At 38.1% G+C, this 19,792-nt stretch overlaps 1 protein-coding gene across 1 annotated transcript in view; it reads left to right on the top strand.

Moving 5' to 3' along the window:
• The window catches only part of SCML4 (Scm polycomb group protein like 4), a 110,662-nt gene extending 103,007 nt beyond the window's left edge, over positions 1-7,655 (top strand). Inside the window, exon 8 of the mRNA XM_060753127.2 lies at positions 2,419-7,655. Within this exon, the coding sequence (XP_060609110.1) occupies positions 2,419-2,544 (126 nt within the window). The 3' untranslated portion in view covers positions 2,545-7,655. The remainder of the gene's footprint in view (positions 1-2,418) is intronic.
• The last annotated feature ends 12,137 nt before the right edge of the window (positions 7,656-19,792 follow it).

Raw genomic sequence — 19,792 nt, forward strand, 5'->3', positions numbered from 1 at the left:
ATGCAGAAGATCTCCAATTTGTCCCATCATAACCAGAACTACATTTATTCTGGAGGAGGGCAGAGATATCTGTCTAGAGAGAAAGTAGATGCATCCAGGCTACACAAGAGCAGTTTATCTTGTCCCCTTCTTTAATGGATTTTTACCAGGAAGTTAAAGCCTTGGGTTGTTTGAACTTGCTAGGTTACTAGGTAAATCATTTTTAATTACTCTGTCATTCAATTTCAAGCCCCAAACATTTACACTTATAGTTTTCTTTTTTAGTGTTTTGCTGTTGTACTCATGCTATTAATTCAGTCTCTGTGTTTATGTGTCTTCAAATTGCTTGTCAGCTTAAGGAAACCTCAATGATTTTATAGTTTTTTAGGCAAAAGACACACAGGGTTGTTTGGTCCATTTCTTCCTCTGAACTGTAGCCTAAAGCACCTGGTATGGCTTGGCTATCAGGGGCTGCACCCCATCCCAATACTAACCATTCCTCACCCTGCTTAGCACCTTCAAGGTATTTAGATCAGCCTATAATTCTCTGCATGCTTTTAATTTATAACTGTTAATCTTCAGTTCAGGTGATAAAAGCTGTGATATACCCTTTTAAATTAAAAAGATGGACGAATAAATTAATATAAACAGGAAGTAAAAGCATGGAAGAACATTTCCAATGCAGCATTTTATGTAAGTCTTAATGCCAGGTTGCATTCTCAAGGGCAAAATGCTGTAACATTTGCCCTTTTAAAATATATACAGGTAGTGATTTCGGGGTTTTCCTTGATACAGCATACATCTCTTTTAAAGTGATGCAGCATGTACCAATTTCAAAGTGAGAAGTATAGTAAGATGAACATTTGAACATTTCATTACTTATGGGTATTTGGGGATAGGAAAGGACAGTTGGTTGTTGTTTTGGTTTACGTGGTCTTTTCAATGCATATTAATTTGTCATTAGACATGTTAATATATTTAAAAACAACTCAAAGTACATCTTCATTTTGGCTCATTGATGAAGAAAACTAGTTGTTTGTTTGTTGTTTTTTATGCAGTTTGGACCCAGACTATTTTAAAAACCGCATCTCCGAATACAAACTAGCACAAGCGCTGCAGTCTGTGGAAGAAGCCCAGCTCTTTATCCCACCCCTGTCTCAAGTGTGGTTGGTGAGAACGAGAGAGCGGGCCTTGTCTGTGGTCGCCTCCCCCCCCCCCGTCTCTGGAATTCCCTTCCTAAAGAACTTTAAATGACCCCCTCTCCTTTAAAAAGCTCTTAAAAACCTATTTATGCACCTCAGCTTATGAAGAGAAGAAGGACTAGTACATTTTTATCTGTCCTCACTTAGATATTGGATACGCACATCAGCCTGTTGGATGCTGTAAACCATTTTATGTTTTAATGCCTTCTTAGCTTAACTTGTAAATTTTATCACATGACAAATGTATGTGACATATTATTTTATATTTATTTAAGTTTAATTTTTGGTTAGTTTTATAAGATCCTCTTGATATTGTTTTATCCACTGATTTTGATTTGATTTGTTGTTTGTTTGTCCTGGCACTGAATGTTTGCCACGTGTTATTTGTTGGAAACTGCCCTGAGTCCCCTCAGGGAGATAGGGTGGATTATAAATAAAGCATTATTATTAGTATTATTATTATTTAAAATCAGACAATGGTTTGTTGCCAGATTTTTTATGTGCTCCTCTCCCTAATCTTTGGGGAAAACATGTTGAGATTTTGTCATCAACAGTCATGTGAATCTGCACAAAATTAAATTAAATGTGCAATCCTATATGGACCAGGAAGCCAGAGTGGCATAGTGGTTTGAGAACTGGACTATGACTCTGGGGACCAGGGTTTGTATCCATGTTCAGTGGTGAAAGCCTACTGAGTGACTTTGGGCATGTCACACTTTCTCAGATTCAGGGGGAAACAAAGGCAAATCCCTTTAAACAAATCTTGCCAAGAAAACCTCATGATGAGGTTGCCATCAGTCAGAAATGACTTAAAGGCATATGACACCAGCATTAACAACAACATACATAAGACCTACAGAGTGCCAACAAGCCTTACTCTCTGGTTAATTGGTACCAGATTCGGCTGTAATTCACATGAGCAACATGTAAGAAATAATAGTGAAATATACTAATTCCTGATGTTTTGTAACTGTTTTATAAGATTTGTGCTATTCAAGTGAGAGATAAAGATAAAGATGTACAAATTATCATACTTTTCAAAATTCACAGTCCTCCATTTGAATAGACACCAGAAAAAATGTTGACTCCTTTTTTACCATTTCTTTAAATTGTCAGTGAAACTTAAACATATGCAGATCTGTTCTTTTGATTTTATTGCACCAATATTTTCAATCTCTTGCAATATATTTCAAAATGATAGTCCTTGCTTCTGATTTCTTCTTTCTTTTTCAATTAGGAGATTGACGGCAATGCTTTGCTATTATTGAAAAGTGACATGATCATGAAATATTTGGGCCTGAAGTTGGGACCAGCACTGAAACTCTGTTATCACATCGATAAACTCAAGCAAGCCAAGTTCTGATGTTTTTTATTATAAATACCTGACAAACCCAATGTAATTTGAGAAAGGAGATGGAAGGTAAAGTGTCGCCTTACAGAGAGCTGTCCATGTTCAAGCTGTTTCTCCTTCTTTTTTGTACTGAGAACCAGGTCTTTATACAACTGTACATTGACATCTTTTTTTAATCTGATGGAGGGGATGGTGTGGTCTGTTTTGCTGATTTGTGTTAATAATTTCTCTAAAAAGTATATAATGATAATTATTTTATATTATTGTTGTTAATATTATTATCGTTAAGTCCTATTTTTGTAATCACAAGTGTAAAATCAGAAACAAAAAAAGAACTTTGGAACTTTAGGGAAAGTGGGGTTTTTTTAGATTTTCTGTGGACGGCTTCACATATGTATGTTTATTGCTTGATCAGTGAACATCACTGCATTGACTTTGTGAGTAACCTGCCACAGCTGCAGGGTTTTCATGCCACTACAATGTTGTTCAGTACAGCTGTAAACCACCAGTTGCTAACTAGTTTGGTGATTCACATGCATTTGTGAACCAACTGAAAATCTAATTCTGCAATGCAATTACTGACATTCCTCTCACTGGTAGACCAGCTTTATTTCTCCCAATTGCTTGTAATGGCCACAGAAAATATTATGTGAATATGATTGTAGGAATGCTATTTACAGAGATGCTGATTGAATGCACATCTACATGGAAGATCATCACAAATGTAGGCATATTCTCATGACATCCGGTTCCTGAAAGCTGTTCAGCAATTGTGCTGACGTTCGTATTTCCTACAAGTCTAAGTTAGCACCATGATGTGCTTGCAAACATAGTGATAGATGAGGAATTTTCTAGACATGTAACCTTAAAATATCCAGAGGCAGCAATATGTTTTTTCGTGTTATGGTCAACATCATTCCTCTGGTTGAAAGCAAATGTGAAAATGCCATGTAGAGGATAATCAAATGGCTACGGATCTCCATTCAGCAGTTGCCCACACAAGCTGGATTCTGCTGGAAAACCACCACCAAATATCTAGAATCTTGATATTTCACTCTGTGATGTTTGAACTTGTTATGGGGCACATTTTAGTGTCAAATCACTGGAACAAGAGGTTGGCTTAGTAGTGCTAGTAACTCTTTGTGATTGCCACTAATGTTTCCCAAAGCCCTCTGGTAACTGCAGAGAAAGACTGAAAGATCTCTCATTTCCCACAGAAAGGAACTAGAGGTCATCTGTTCTGCAGAGCTTTGGGGCTTCCCTAAATGTGTCTCTGCTCCAAAGCTTAGTGTAACACAAGAGTTCTCCTTCACTATTTCTCTGAAATCTGAGATGAGCTTGGAGGAGCAGGTGGAGGATTATGGCCTGGGCAAGTGCCATCAGCAGGAACAGGTTGGTAGTGTATGTAATGAGCAGTGCTCAAAATGAAACCTATGTTATTAACATTCTTCATGTAGCCATATTTCTGATTGATTAAGTGACATAGGTGAGACTACTATTTGATTAAGCCTATACTGGTGTACATATTTGACCTTAGTACAATGACAGTGGAATTGAGAGAAAGCAACCAAGAGGCCTAGAAGTGTTTCCAGTAAACTTTATTGCTCTGTCATATGGGGAAATATGTTGTTGTGTGCCTTCAAGATATTTCTGACTTATTACCATCCTAAGGGAACATAATCATGGATATTTCTTGGCATAATTTGTTCAGGATGTGTGTGCCATTGTCACCCACAGAGACTGAGAGACACGATTTGCTCAAGGTCACCTGTTAAGTTTCTATGATTGAGTAAAGATTTGAACCCTTATTTATCTATGCTTGTTCCGTGCTCAAACTGCTATACAACACTGGCTTTGGGGAAACATGTCCATGATTTGCTCTGTCTAGAAAATATGGACTTTTCCCCAAGGAAATAAGAAGTGGGGATTTCTGAAAACTCAAGGATCTTGTTTTCTCCATTTGAGGGACTGATAAACACCATACTTGAGCTGTGAGGAAATTGTTGTTCTCTAAAGAGCAGCTTTCTCTTGAGTGATATTTTACTTGCAATCAAACATAGAATTGCTGCTTCTACTCTAATCAACTTTTCCTGATTCTCAAAGAGTGCAATCTGCTCTCCAGTGCCACAAAAACATTCTTAGGAAAAACCACCACAACTGATAACAAGTCCTGTTCCCACAAGTTGTGGGTAAAGTGCAGACAAAATTGGGAAAACATATATTGACTAGCCATCTACTTCTTATTTTGGTCCTGTGTAATGTGTTTCTGAAAAGTGGGATGAGAGAGAAAACAGTATGTTCTAGGAAGAAAAACAGGAAGAAAAAAATAAGTATTAGAGCTCCAGAATATCACCACATCTAGAAGAAACATAGATTGTTTCTAGGTTTAATCTTCCAGCTGTGGTTGCACCCACAGAATTTTTTGTCAAATGTTTTGGTATAAAATGGAAGTGCATAGCCCTTGTTATTCCACTTAGCAGTGAGTCAGGTTTTTGCATCTAGTACTGCTGCGGTTGGAGGAGAATGACAGGTAGAATTCAAGCAAAATATTTGGGGAGGTGTATTCCCCTACCCCCCTTTGTATTGAAATATGTATCCAGTTAATCACTTTTTTAAAAAAAAAACTCTATTATTCCTGTCAAGAACTAAAGAACATATTCCTAATTGTAACTTCACATTCTTTTTGTGTAAGTTAGTGTGATGCCAAAAGTCTTGAAAATGTTTTGGTGTATAGTTGTAGAGTGAATGAAACCTAGATATGTATGTACACTTGAATTCCTATGCTGATTATGCATCACTATCAACCCATAGCATCAACCCATAAACCCATACATCATTATGGGTCTTCTTAACTTTCTCCTGGCCTCTCTAAAGGAGAGGGAAACAGAATACTTGTGGCATGCTCCAAATGACAGATGTCTACACAATAACTTGTGTACGGAGATCTACAATGTGGGACTCTGCTAGCATGAATTCTCCATGTGGGCTTCTTCATGGAAAGGAGCAATTGCCAAGGAGAAACCTCTTACAACATGTTGAGCAGTTCTTTAGATGCCTTATGGTATTATGTATCATTGTTTTCTACACAGAAAAAGGGGAGTTGTTGACTATTTCTTTTGGGTAAAATTTGCACGAGGTTGATTTCCATAGAAAATAGCATTTCTGTACAGGAATTAATATTTCTGCACTGAAATAATCTTTTCATTGCAGAACTTGCTGTTTATTGTTCGGAAAATACGGTTCTCTGTACAAATCTTCTACATGCAAGTTTCGACACAAAATAAGTCCTGAATTGTGACTATCCCTTGAAAATCCCATGTTTTTCAAAAACTTTCTCAGAACAGCAAGACATTTTTTGAAATTATTTCTTGCTTCCTTTGAGAAGAAATTTAGTAAAGAAATACACCATTGATTTTTCTACAGTTATATACAATTGCTGCTTTTAAGCCAGGTTACCTGTGCAACAACGGTGCTATATCTTCTGAGTCTCCTCATGTTTGATTGTATATACAATTTAATATAGCTGTAATGTTGTGCTTTGGAAATTATATGGCAATCTTGCCTTCTACAAAGTCTTCAATATAGAATTGTCCTCCTGGTGGGAGTTTTCTGTCTTTTCTTAAGGAAAGCAGGAAATCTTTGCATTTCTCTCAAATTCTGTATGCAATACATCTTATGTACCCTGACTAACTCATTGTAATAATGATATGTATCACCAGCCATGTGATTTTCAAAGCATAAACATTTCTCTTGTGTGATTAAGGCAAAATTTCAATAGCGCTTTTTAAAAAAAAATCTTAAGATTACCATTTAATGTTTAGTCATTGTTTTAGAATCTGAATTTTCCTTAATTCCTAAAGAAATCCATTTTAATAATTTCCTATCCTTTTAAAATATTTTCCAACCAAATTAATATAGAAATTTGTGGCACATTAAAGGCTAATTCATTGATAACACCTCTCACTCCCATGAAAGGTCATGCTACCACAAATTCCTTACATTTTGCTCTTTTCCAGCCTATGGGTCAAGGCTTACAGCAGTCCTAAAATTTGTCCTCTTCTTTATTAATTATGATTATCCTCCTTGTTTTTCTTTCCCCAGAGGCTGTTTGCTCCATGGTCCTAATAGCCACATTAAGCAGATACTATAGATGCAATCATATGCATACTTACTCTTGAGTAAATAAATATCATTGTGCACAGTGGGGTTATTTCTGAACAAACATGCACAGGATTGTATTGAGATGGACCAAGGGCATGGAATGACTATCTCTACAATTATATATGGTATTGCTGTTTGGAATTGATGGCAGCTAGTTTGTAACGGCACATGCAAGAATTATACCATAAAGATAGTGTGTCTTAAGCCATTAGCCATTGGGAACAGAGAGGGCATGAGAAATGGAAGGTTATGGCAGCACAATAAATTCAGGTCAATCTAATCTCATTGGATTAAATGCCTGATCATAGCACAAGACCATCAAGTAATACTTTGAGTTGTATCCAGATGTTAAATCAGTATCTTACTGATTTCAGTGGGACTTACTGTACCTTACTCCTGGTTACTAACTGAAGCTCCATTTATTTTAGTGGGTCTGTTGCAGAGTTTGGATTTTTAAAAACTATAGTTCACAGAAACCCACTGCCAGCAAAAACAATGACTATGTTGGCTGAGGATTGTGAGAGTTGTACTGTAAACGATAATTTTTCTGATCTGTGAACTATTCTAAGTTGGACTGTAGATACTGATAATGCTGGATGGAGAATTATAGGTCCAAAATGGAAACTTTTCCCAAGCCTAGTCTTTTCTAAGTATGACTAAGTTTGCAAGTGAGATCACAATAGCGTTATAGAACAGAGGCTTTTGTTTCCCTATTGCCCGGTTTGCTCCTGCAGAATTCTGGGAAATGTAGTTCAGAATCCTTCCCTAAACTATATTTCCTAGAATTCTGCAGGAGCAAACCAGGTGATAGCAAAGCGGGCACCTCTGCTTTATAATGCAAATGTGATATTGTTCTGCATCTCACTCAAAGTGTTTGAAGACGGTCAGCTATTTTCTTATATGCAGATACTTTGAAATATTCTCTTCTTTGCATTTTGGTGTTGGAATTGCACTGTTACAGTCATCATTCTACTATGATGACACTATCACAGAGTTTTCTTGGCAAGAGTTATGCCATCTCCTTCCCCTAAGGCTGAGATGGTGTGCAAGGTAACCTAAGAGGTTTCCATGGCTGAACAGGGATTGAACTCTGGCCTCACAAAATCCTATTCCAACAATCAAATCACTATAGCACTCTAGGTTGCTCTCCTGAAATGAACAGCGTAGACATGCTAAGAAGATAAGCATCATGACCACCCACCACCTATTACTGTAGATCGGTGGTTCCCAACCTTTGGTAATGCAGGTGTTTTGGACTTCAGTTCCCACAAGTCCTAACTGCTGGTAAACTGGCTTGGATTTCTGGGAGTTGAAATCCAAAACAACTGGAAGACCAAAGGTTGGGAACCACTGCTATAGATGGATGAATTGTTACTGTGGATCCCAACAAAATAAAACTACACTCCACATCAGTGTATTGAAGGCAGAGATGAAGCGAATCATTTTGATCTATATGTGCAAAAAGGGTGATTAAAGTGTGTTTAGAGGTGGCGAGTGCTTTTTAATGATCTAGAGTAAGAACCCACTTATGGTCATCAAAATCTTATTTTTCTCTCTTGCTTTCCTTTTAATATCCCCTCTACTCACCAAACCAACATGCACTCAAGAGTAATTGAAAATAAAAACAAAGATCTCTTGAGCTATAAAATATTTTATAATCACTGCAATTTTCCAAAAATTCACAACATAAATGTATTTAATGATGCCATTTGCAATATTTGGTGATCAGAGAGAAGATGACATGATCCTAATGTTGGGGAGGATAAGAAAAGCATTAATTTTAATGAATTTTATTGTAATCAGGCTCACTTTGTTGTACATTTATCACAATTTTACCAGCTCCTTGCTAGCCTTCTAAAAGGCATTTGTTAAACTGCTGTGGTGTTTTAAAAACATGTCAGACCATTTCTTATGAATGGATGCTGAAGAGTCAGAAGTTCCCAGCCATTAATTTCCACACCGGGTACTATTTCAGACATGGCTTCTATAAATTACATTTCTTGTTAGGCTATCTCTTCACATACACTTGAGATAACAGCCAATCAAGTTACATTTTGGAAAATGGATATGCCCTCCAATGCAATTATATGTGCCTGTTTTCTTTTATGAAAAAGCTAAGGAAGATCAAAAGCTGTTGCTTGGAGCAAAATTTTGAATGTTGTGAACCTTCTGTTTCCTATAAAATTCAAGATCGAAGTCTGGAGGGAAGGTGATGGTACGCTGTAATATCTGTAATACTGTAGCTCAAACAGAGATTCGTTTTACTGAGCCACCTGGGCTATTCATCTTTGTTCTCTTTAATATAGGGATGGGTCCCTGGTAAATGGATGTCCACAGCTGGTTTTCTGATCCAAATTTTCAGGGATTAACAATGAATTAGTGGTGCAGTTGGTTAAACTCTTGTGCCAGCAGGACTGACAGGTGGTAGGTTCAAATCTGGGAAGAGTGTGGATGAGCTCCCTCTGTCAGCTCCAGCTCCCCATGCGGGGACATGAGAGAAGCCTCTCACAAGGATGGTAAAACATCAGAACATCCAGGAGTCCTCTGGGCAACATCCTAGCAGATGGCCAATTCACTCACACCAGAAGTGATTTGCAGTTTCTCAAGTCACTTCTGACATGATGCAAATTAAGATTTGTGGTAACTGAATCCTGCCACCCATAATCAAAAAGCTTTCATAACTTTTTTGATTTTGTGAAATCTTTGAACCTAATGGATGATTTTTGTATGTGAGACAGTTTACCCCATCTCCTTTTATTATTCTTAATTTTCTAGATGCGCCCAGAATTCAACTCAACCCTTTTAAGCAATTCAGACTGTGACTCTAGTCTTACCCTTAAAAGAGAGTAAATCCCATTATACTTAAAGGGGGATATTTTGACAGAACAGCCCTTGTTTGGAGCAGCTTCATTCTAGGCCAGTGGTTCTCAACCTGTAGGTCTCCAGATGTTTTGGCCTTCAACTCTCAGAAATCCTAACAGCTGGTAAACTGGGATTTCTGGGAGTTGTAGGCCAAAACACCTGGGGACCCACAAGTTGAGAACCACTGTTCTAGGCCATGTGAGCCTTATAGCAGCAGCAGTAAGAACAAAGCTGAGTTTCCTGAGGAAAGTAGGATTGAATGGGATGATACATTCAACACATGTTTAGAAGAGCTTCTTCCTGAAATGATGAAATACATTCATTTGTCAGAGGAAATTATTGTCCCTAACTGTGTATCTTGCATTTAGGTTGTTTTTTGTTGTTGTGTATCTGGTCATTGAAAAGTAAACACAGGATTAATTTGGAAGTCTGTTTGCTGAGACACACAACTCAATGGAAACACCATTAAGAAAAGAAAAGGCATGCCAATTGAAGGGAATATTAATCTCCCTCCATTTTTATTTTGACCATTAGAATCTTGTTCTTTAATAGGAAACCCTTCAGAACTCATGAAAAGTGAATCATTCATCTCTTCTGGTGCAGATTAATCTACATTCTCTGCTTCTCAGAGACAGCAAAAGCCCAGGTTTTTCAAAAATCAATTAGATATGTGCTATGCCCTTTAGGATTGATGGAGGTAAATTTGATTTTTAAGTCCTAGTTCTTTGTAAATGCATAATGTTTACAGGTTTAAAAATATTAATTTTAATAAATTAGATATTTATTATGACACTGTTTAGATGATTTTTTTAAAAAAAGACCCACACTGTCCTTCAACACAACATAAGATCTAGTGTAACTGGCAGCAAGACCAAGAGTGATTTGCAGCAAGAGAAATTGTGCAGGTGCTCCAGATTGGATAGCCAGCCTTCATACAACTGGGAGATCACATTTTACCTTTAAAACAACACTTAAGCAGTGGTTCACAGCCTTTTTTTGACGAGGGACCACTTCACCAGGGACCAGTTTGACCAGGGACCACTTTCCAACATTAGTACCAAAAGGGTTATGAATCAGTTTTTGGACAACTTTAGATTTAGTTTGGTTATTTGGGGTGCTGATTTAGAAAATTGCACTGGATAGACCACATCAGCTCTACTTTATGATACAGAATGATCCCATCCAGTAGTCGTCATCTGCTCACCCACAGAAAACCATATTTAATAAGCCTCGGCACTATAAGAGAGTTTCGCTAGACCAGTCACTCTCATTGCAACGGTATCGTAACCGTGAGGCCACCGACCATATTTTAGTTCTTGTGGACCGCTGGTGGTCCACGGACCACAGGTTGGGAACCCTTGGCTTCAAGGAATGTATGAAGGTTTGCCAGAATTTAGAACATGAACACAAATGTTGTGTTTTTGTAAAAAAAAAAAAAAAAAAAGCATGCTGAAAAGTCAAATATGGCAACAGAAATAGTAAACTGTTCACAAGAAATAGATTAATAAGCCATCATGTGTGTTTTTTGGGAGGGGGGTGAAAATGTTGAAACTCACAGCATAGGCAATCTTTGATTCCTTCCAGAGATCTTATGCCACTATTTAGACTGATTCATTCATGGTCAATTAGAAACCGATTCCTTTTGGAACGTTTATATTTTTGACTGGAAAAGGCCCTTACATTTGCACATTGACATAAGTTAAATATTATGGAAACCAGGCTGCTTGCAATTTGCTCTGTCGGATTCAGACTAATGCTAACAGGCAACAGCTGTGGGGCTTCCTCTTACAAGTTTTCTTGTGGCCACCGCAGTGTTCTCACACATGTTCTGGGAAACCATGAATGCTGTACGCTCCCTTTGACTTTATAGGAATCCCACAAATGCATTCATCTCCAAATCAGATTTATTAAAAGTTGAATGTTTTAAGGATGAGTGCTTTTCCCCGTTCTATTATCGTAACAAAATAGCTGATCAGAAATTCCAATTGACTTTATATGCCAGAGGCAAAATAGTTGTCAATAGATCAATCTGTGGCTACAAGTTACGTATTCATAATTGCTTTCTTCATTTTCTTCCTCAATACCAATATGCAGTTTCACTCCCCTGTATGCAAAAACAGCAAGTTCAATGTGGACAGAGGTAAATTACTTCTTACATAGTGTCTGAAAAGCCTGTTCAAGTTTGCTGCCTTCGACAGATGAAATGAGCAAAATTATCTAACCTAAACATACAAATTTACACAATCCAATTATAAAGTTGAAGAGAACACAAGGGACATCAAGTCCAACTCTACCATTTCCTGGTTCATCCTTTTGCGATGGACATAACCAAAAAAGCCTTTTTTATTGTATTTAACCTCTCAAACAAACCTGAGCTCGTTCTGTGCTTTGGCTTTTCTAACTCTATCCATACGTATGCTGGGTATTCATTGGAATTATGCTTCAGTAATTTCTTCTTTTTTTCCATTTCTTCTTCATGTCCTTTATAAATCTTAGCTCAGATGAAATTACCTTAGAAGAAAAAAAACTCCATTCTGGTTTCTTTCTCTTTTTTTAAAAGTGGGGAAAATGTTTAATTCTGAGAGACAACGCTAGAGAAATAGTCGTAAGTAATTAAGAGACACTGATATTTATGAAGAAAAGTCTAATGAAGTCAACCAGTCTCTCTACTGATGAGGCATTGAGAATGAGCTCTGTTAGAAAGAGAATTAATTATATGTTAGTTTATTGGAAGTATTTACTGTCAATTTGTATATTTGAAATGTAAATAAATGAGATTTCTTTTATAATAGAGATGTGTCGTAATAGTGGGACTAAGGCCCCAAAAGGCTAAAATATTTGTGACTAATTGTAAAATGTGTATAATCTTGGAATAAAATATCTGATAACTTCTAGTTACGTGTGCAATTCTGCTGGAAAAGTCAATTCCAGGTTTTCTATGCGGTTTGATTAGATTTGCTCATTGTCCCCACATGCATAGATTTCTTTCTCTAGAAGGCTGATTTCTTTCTAAAAATAGACAAATCTAGCCACTTTAAAAGAACTCAAGCCACCATGCAAAAGATATCTATCATTTCCCCATAGTATCCCCCGGTAGTCTCTCTCACAATATCTGCTTTGAACTGAAATATCTCAGTGCACACTGCCATATATCCCAGTTCAAAGAAGATAATGTGGGATTTTCTGCCTTGATATTCTGGTTTATACGGCTGTGTGGAAGGGCCCTTAGTTTCTCTTAATGTTGTCATGACACACAACACTTCCTCTATGTCGCTAGGGGCAGCCTTCACGTCAACATGCAAAAAGCATTTCATTTCATCTGTCTTTGGTTAAGAATCTTTTCAGATATTACCAAATTAGGTGGAGGAAGACAAGTGATATAAAATGAAAATGACCTAGCCATCATTCCAATGCCTGACATTCAGCTTTGGTATCTCGTTTTAACTTCAAGAGGCTCTACTAGTATTAATAGATTTGAAGGATATATCATTTGATTTTTCAGTTTCTAGTTGCCTCAATTCTGCAATATTTATCTTTGGGAATAGTAAACGGCTTGTATCCATGTAGTAGAGTTGGCATCCAAATGTTAATTTCCCTGTGTTATGCATCATATACTTCCCTGACATTGTACTAAATGAACATACGTGATATCTTGGGCACTGGTGTCTTCAGAGTCATGCAACAATCCTACAATATGGTCAGACACATCCCTTGAAATTCAGTGTAAAGGTATAGGCACATATTTAAAGCTGTACTTTCAACCACAGAAGATCTTTCTGTTCACTCATGGAAGGTGTCCCTTCTGTGAATGAATGACAAACTTGATGAGACAATAAGGAGACCATTAATTTACACTTGATACTGGTTCTCTTGGATCTTATTTAACAAGAATCATTGCTTTCTTTGGGTTGAATATCTCTGAGCACTTAAGCAAGCATTAGAAGGTTACAGACCTGTGTCTTTTTCATTGTAAGTGTGCTCCTGTTCCGCAATTGGTCAGTCATTAAAGATAATTAATGATAGCATTAAAATATGGCATCAACTGATCGTAACACAGAGCCAGTTTTCTTCTCCTTAGAGGCGAGTGGGAGGCACCTTAATCCTTCATTGTAATCTTAGATAATAAAAACATCCAAGAAGAACCATCATCACTTTTCACACAACTGTTTGTTCTATTCCATTGAATATTTCTTTTTGTATTCCTGTTATAAATATGCAGATGGATGATAGCTGGGAGCTAGAAAGTGTTTACCTGCTCCAAGAGGTGAAACGAACATTGAGATAAAATGTCTGGAAAACTAGAATCAGCAGTGACAATGATGTATGAGCAGCTGGACCACTAGTTCAATACCCTTTGAGACAGTATCTAAGGGTCTGTTCGATATCCTACTTAGCAGCCACAGAAAAGCTCCTGTCGTTTTTCCACTTTTGAAGGAGACCTATTCCCCTCAGCAAGTGTGCAGTGATAACTACCTTTTGACTACAACTCCCAGAATCCTGAGCCATACTAATTGAAAAATGCTGACCATGCCCACTTGTGGATTCTGGAAGGGTGTTGTCATTCCGAAAAAGGAGCATTTCCCAATTCCGATTCGACTGAACATCAAAAGTTAAAGAAAGGGGTTTCAATGCTTGACTTGGGTTGCTCAAGGAAGGCAAATTCATTTTCAGGCTGAGCAGACCCTGTTCTCCCGTGTCTAATGGAATCCACTACCGTGGCTGATAGAACAGTGGCCAAAGAGCAGCCCTTTCAATACGGGGAGCCAGTCAGCTCCCTTCTTTAATATGAATCCTTCAGAATAGGTATTTAGTAAAGCTGAAATTGGTTATTTCATTCCCAGTGACCAGCTATCTAATATATTTAGGGAGCAACAGAATATGAGCAATATTCTTAGTGCACCACCATGACCGATTTCAATGTGCACGGTGTCTCTGTGTGATTATACATACTGTTTTGTACTTGGCATACACATACCTCTTTGTAAATATTCTTATAAATATCAACTACAGATAAATACAAGTGAATAAAAACCTTACGTTCGGCATGATCTGTATGAGTGAACTGGTTGTACTTATTTTTTAACTATGTGCTGTGTTTTAAAATACACATATTACGGTATACTAAAACAGCATTATGAAGAAATGTGTTTTTTACTTCAGAGAAAGCCTTATGATTATTTGTAATGTATTCCTTCACTTGTATCCTCTGTCACTCTTTATACGCATGTTTTTAATGTGTAAGTGTATATTAACTGTTCTATGTGATGGGTGCTGCTGTTTTGCATCTAAATTAAGATGAGTACAGTATTACGGGCCTTAATGATGATGAATTTGTCTCAGATTAAGTTTTGTTTGGTTTGAGTATTTGAAGCTGTAGATTTAAGATGCCATGTGCTGAGAGTATCTTTTTCATAACTCAAAAAAGAACGTACTCTCCCACATTTATGATCTTTCAGCAAAGCCGGTGCTTTCTTTTACTACTGCCAAATTAATTCTGTATTTTTAATAATGAATGACATTGGTTTTATGTATGTTTTAATAAACGGTCTAATAAACTGTATTTTAAGTAAATGGTTACTGTAAATTCCTGTACATATAGATAGATATATATGCTCTTGCCCCCCCCCCCCGCCCCTCACCCTTCTCTTTCTTTCTCTGTATGTGTTTGTCATATATACAAACATAGAAGTTTAAATAAGTCATTTGGATGGGCAAATATTGCCACGAAATTGCATTCTTCAATATGTTTACCAGGTAAAACGTGAGATAAATAATACTAATGTCCACTGAAAGACTGAACTTGGGAGAATTTAGTTTGAAAATGAGTGCCATCATGTTAACGGTTACAAATTACCACCAACATTAATATTGGAATTTATTCAGTTAGCAACATTATCATCTATTACCATGTAATTTAAGTTATTAGTTCTCAGGTCAGACAGTGGAATTTACTGACATTGGGGTGCAGTTTCTCACTATTGATCATATTTGAAACTTCAAAACTGCTCTTTTTTGTCATTTAAAATGCCATTTTACCAAACTGGATGTCACCCCCCAGATGGACTACAAAACCCATAATACTGTAGTTCCCTGAAGATAATCATAAATAATAATAAACTTTATTTATATCTTGCCAGCATCTCTCCAAGGGTACTCAGGGTGGCTTATAATATAAACAGTACCTGAATATAAAACAATACCCCCCCCCAAAAAAACCCCACTATCAACACATACAATATGCAATAAAATAACACATTTTTCATAAGACAGACAATCTGTAGACAAAACTAGCTGCCATCTATTCACAACTAAAGTGCCAGAGTGTCAGCCTCATCTGGGCCCATTTCAGCCTACTCAGGGTCAAAAGCCTGCTTAGAAATCCATGTTTTTAGGCTGGATCAGAAATATTCAAGGGTGGGGGCTAATCTAATCTCTTTTGGGAGGGTATTCCAGAGCCAGGAAGCCACCACAGAGAAGGCCCTCTCTCTCTTGTTCCCAGCAACCACACTTGAGATTGTGATGGGATCGAGGGAAGGGCCTCCCCTGCCGATCTCAAAGCCCACACAAGTTCATAGAAAGAGATGCAGTCTCGAAGGTAGGTTTGGACCCAAAGCATATATATAGGTGATAACCTTGAATTGAGCCTGGAAACTTTAAGAAGCACATCTGGAAAACTCACAGGTTCTAAACAACAGGGTATCAATTTACAGGCTGTTTACTTTTGTCACTAATCTATACCATTATTCTATTTTTCTGCACCTCACCCATCCTTGCCAAGATACTCTTTGCTCACTTGTCCCTCAAGCACCTTGCTTTGCAAAGGTTAATATGGATTAATATTAAAGTTAGTAAGGAATTATGTGTTAATTTCAATTAGAAGACAATGCCCACTGCAAGTCCAGCAGTAAGTGGCTGATTGCAGAGATTAGTCAGTGAATCAAAGATAAAGAATCCTTAATCAAAAATGTTACGAGTGGCTCTGTGCATATGCAAAAGCACTTTCCACACAACTGAATCACCACATTGCTCAGATAATTTCATTGTCCAGAGATATCTATTTTTTTAAAAAGAGATAGAGAAGATGTTAATTTGCTGATTGTGTCTTCTGGCTGTAAACATCAGCCTTACCAAGCCCCTTAAAATGTCTGATCCATTGAAGAAGGGATGGTTGAAAATCAGAATTGAAGAGATGGGAGAGGGAAGGAGAAGAAAAGACTGGGGAAATTGAGAACTTTCAATTTAATTATCCAAACGCCCAGTATTATGTTAGCAATAATAAACATATCAAGGAGCCCTCGGTGGCACAGTTGGTTAAACCCTTGTGCCAGCAGCACTGAAGACTGACAGGCCGCAGGTTCGAATCCTGGGAAAGCGTGGATGAGCTCCCTCTGTCAGTTCCAGCTCCCCTTGCAGGGACATGAGAGAAGCATCCTTGCAGACGGCCAATTCTCTCATACCAGAAGCGTCTTGCAGTTTCTCAAGTCACTCCTGACACAACAACAACAACAACAATAATAAACATATTAAGAATTGCAAAAGGAATTCAATGGGATAATACGCATAGCAAGAGAATGGATTTTGCTACATTTTGAGTATACTTTCAGCTTGTGTCATTTGGTGAACTAAATATATCAGTCAGTAGTGGAAAAAGCATCTAATTTAAGGCCTTTGCCTTAAAGGGGATCTTCCCTTGGAAAGGATTCCCACATCCTGGGAGGAGCCACTAAAAAGGCCTTGGTAGAAACATAGACCTTATAAATATCTCCATGGATTTGAAGAGGGTCTTGTTCTACCTATGAGCTGTGTTGCTTGAAGAACATACAGAACAATTGCTGAGCATTTTGACTATCAAGAAAAGGCCTAAATATACTAAAAGAGTGTTTCTCAAACTGTGCTCCTCCAGGTGTTTTGAACTTTAGTTCCCAGAAATCCCAGCCAGCTTACCACCTGTTAGGAATTGTGGGAGCTGAAGTCTAAAACATCTGGAGGAACACAGTTTGAGAAACAGTGCATCAAAAGCTCCACATCCTGTTGGACCTTGGAAGCTCATCAGGATCCATTCAGCTTAGTACTCAGATGGAAGACCACCAACAAAGACCAGGTGCTGTAGGCTATATTTCAGAGGCAGGAGCTTGCAACCCCTTCCCTGAGTATTCCTTGCCTAAGAAAACCCTGAAGTTATCCTACATTGACAAGTGACTTGAAGGCACACATATACACACTACTGTCCCCCTTTCCAGTACAACTGTGGGAAAGATGCCCACCTTATTCTTCCTCATTTTGGGGCTCTTTATCAGCCTTCCTGTCAAGCTACATGACATGTTCTAGATAGATATATGCAAAATGGGCAGCACCGGGCCCTTCTGCTTCCAGCCCTGATTTATAGTTTGTGTTCATTTATATCTCTGTGGCCTTTACAACTAATCGAAGCTCTTTGTTGGAAAGAAAATGAGTCCTCTTTTTAAAGACCTCATACTTTTCTCCTTGAACTTTTTTTCCTCCTGTGAATGGCTTGACATTAGTGGGGTAGTTTCTCTTAACTAATTGTTAACCTATTAGTTGAGGCAATAAAAATTATTGAAAGGCCAAAGCTAAAGCTGCTGAAATGAGAAATATTTCTCTACTATCCTCCTGAGAGGAATAAAATGGAGCTTCAGTCGGCAGAGTATCTGCCACTTTCATGCTAAATGTGTTCAGAGAGGGTGCTTTGTTAACAGTTCATCGGTAAATTCCCATCACTAATAAGACCATCATTCTTGGCTGGAAACACAATTATGTGTAATATTTATCAGGGCAAAAAAGAAAGTTTCATGACAGTCTGTATAAATCAAAGGGGGCAAAATACAGCCTTGAGACTACACAGGACCTCGAGGCAGGTTTTGTGTGTGTGTGTGTGTGTGTGTATGTCTCCAGATTCCTTGGATTGCCCTTTCTTTGGCCAAAAGGTGGTGTGAATTGCCTACCTTTGATGCTTCCAGAAGTGACAGCTAATGCCTGCATGGAGAGATGCATCATTAGCAAAACCAGAAAACAAAGCACCCCTTCCCTCTCACAGGTTTTATCTTTTTCCTGTAACAGACACACACACCCCCCTCCATGCCTGTGTAGTGGCCAGTGGAAAATGGTAAACAGCTAAACATCACAATTACTCCCAGGAGTCCAGAAGTCAACATTGACTTTAGGATTCTTGGAAGACCCTGGAGAATGCCTTCCTTGTCGTTGTCCCTACCTATGGTCACATAGCCACACATTTCTAAGCCATCCCTTCAAGCTCCACTGACCACTATGTAGCCATGTTCTGTGGAGGCAGCATGTAAAATGTGGGCGTAGTTGTTGTATGTCCGAAGAGCAGAAAATCAGCCCCAGGCTTCTGACCAACTGACTTTTTCCATGGAAAATATAGTAAGGAGTCAACATGAGGAAAACTGAAACTAGATCATAGATGTACAATATCAATTTCCCTTGGTCAAATTTTCTAGTGTTGCCTGAAGGGTGCTGCCTTGTGTTCTACTAGAGAACACAAATGCAGCAAGCTGGGTAATCTGATTTTGTAGAAGGCAGAGTGCAATGCAACTTTGGAACATACCAGAAGCTTGGGGGGGGGGGGGGTAGATGAAATTAGCATATTAATATTAATATAGACATTTTGACTCTAAGAGACCAAGTAACTCCATAGAATTTGGGATTTTTAATACTTTTTCTTAGAAAATGCTCTGCAATCATGGTAATTCTTAATATGAACAGGTGGACCTAAGAGAAATTTGTTTATTTTTATCTTGTCTTTCTCCCATAGGGAAGAAGACTGCTTTCAATTGTTACTGCTGTTGTGTGCCTTCAAGTCGTTTTGGACTTATGTCAATCCTAAAATAAACCTATCACTGTATTTTTTTTAACAGAAGAGATCAAAAGGGAGGGTGACTTTTCCTTTTTCTGAGTCCGAAAGAGTGTGACTTGCTCAAGGTCACCCAGTGGATTTCCATGGCCAAACAGCTCCACACTATTGTCAGTGATCTGAATATTTCCACAGGTAGCTTTGCCTTTCGTTTTCCCAGTGACCTGGCACCTCCTAGGAGCAGACTCTGCTGTTTGCCCAGTGACCACCCTCCTGGGATGGCTCCTGTCTCTGTCCAGTGCTGGGATTTCACATGCCACCACCTCCAATTCATTTCCTTCCTTGGCTGGAGCTAGAACAAGAGGAGGCACTTACCAATATCAACGGTTCTCTCCACTTGGGAAA

Source organism: Anolis sagrei, chromosome 1, assembly GCF_037176765.1.
Source record: "Anolis sagrei isolate rAnoSag1 chromosome 1, rAnoSag1.mat, whole genome shotgun sequence".
NCBI lineage: Eukaryota > Metazoa > Chordata > Lepidosauria > Squamata > Dactyloidae > Anolis > Anolis sagrei.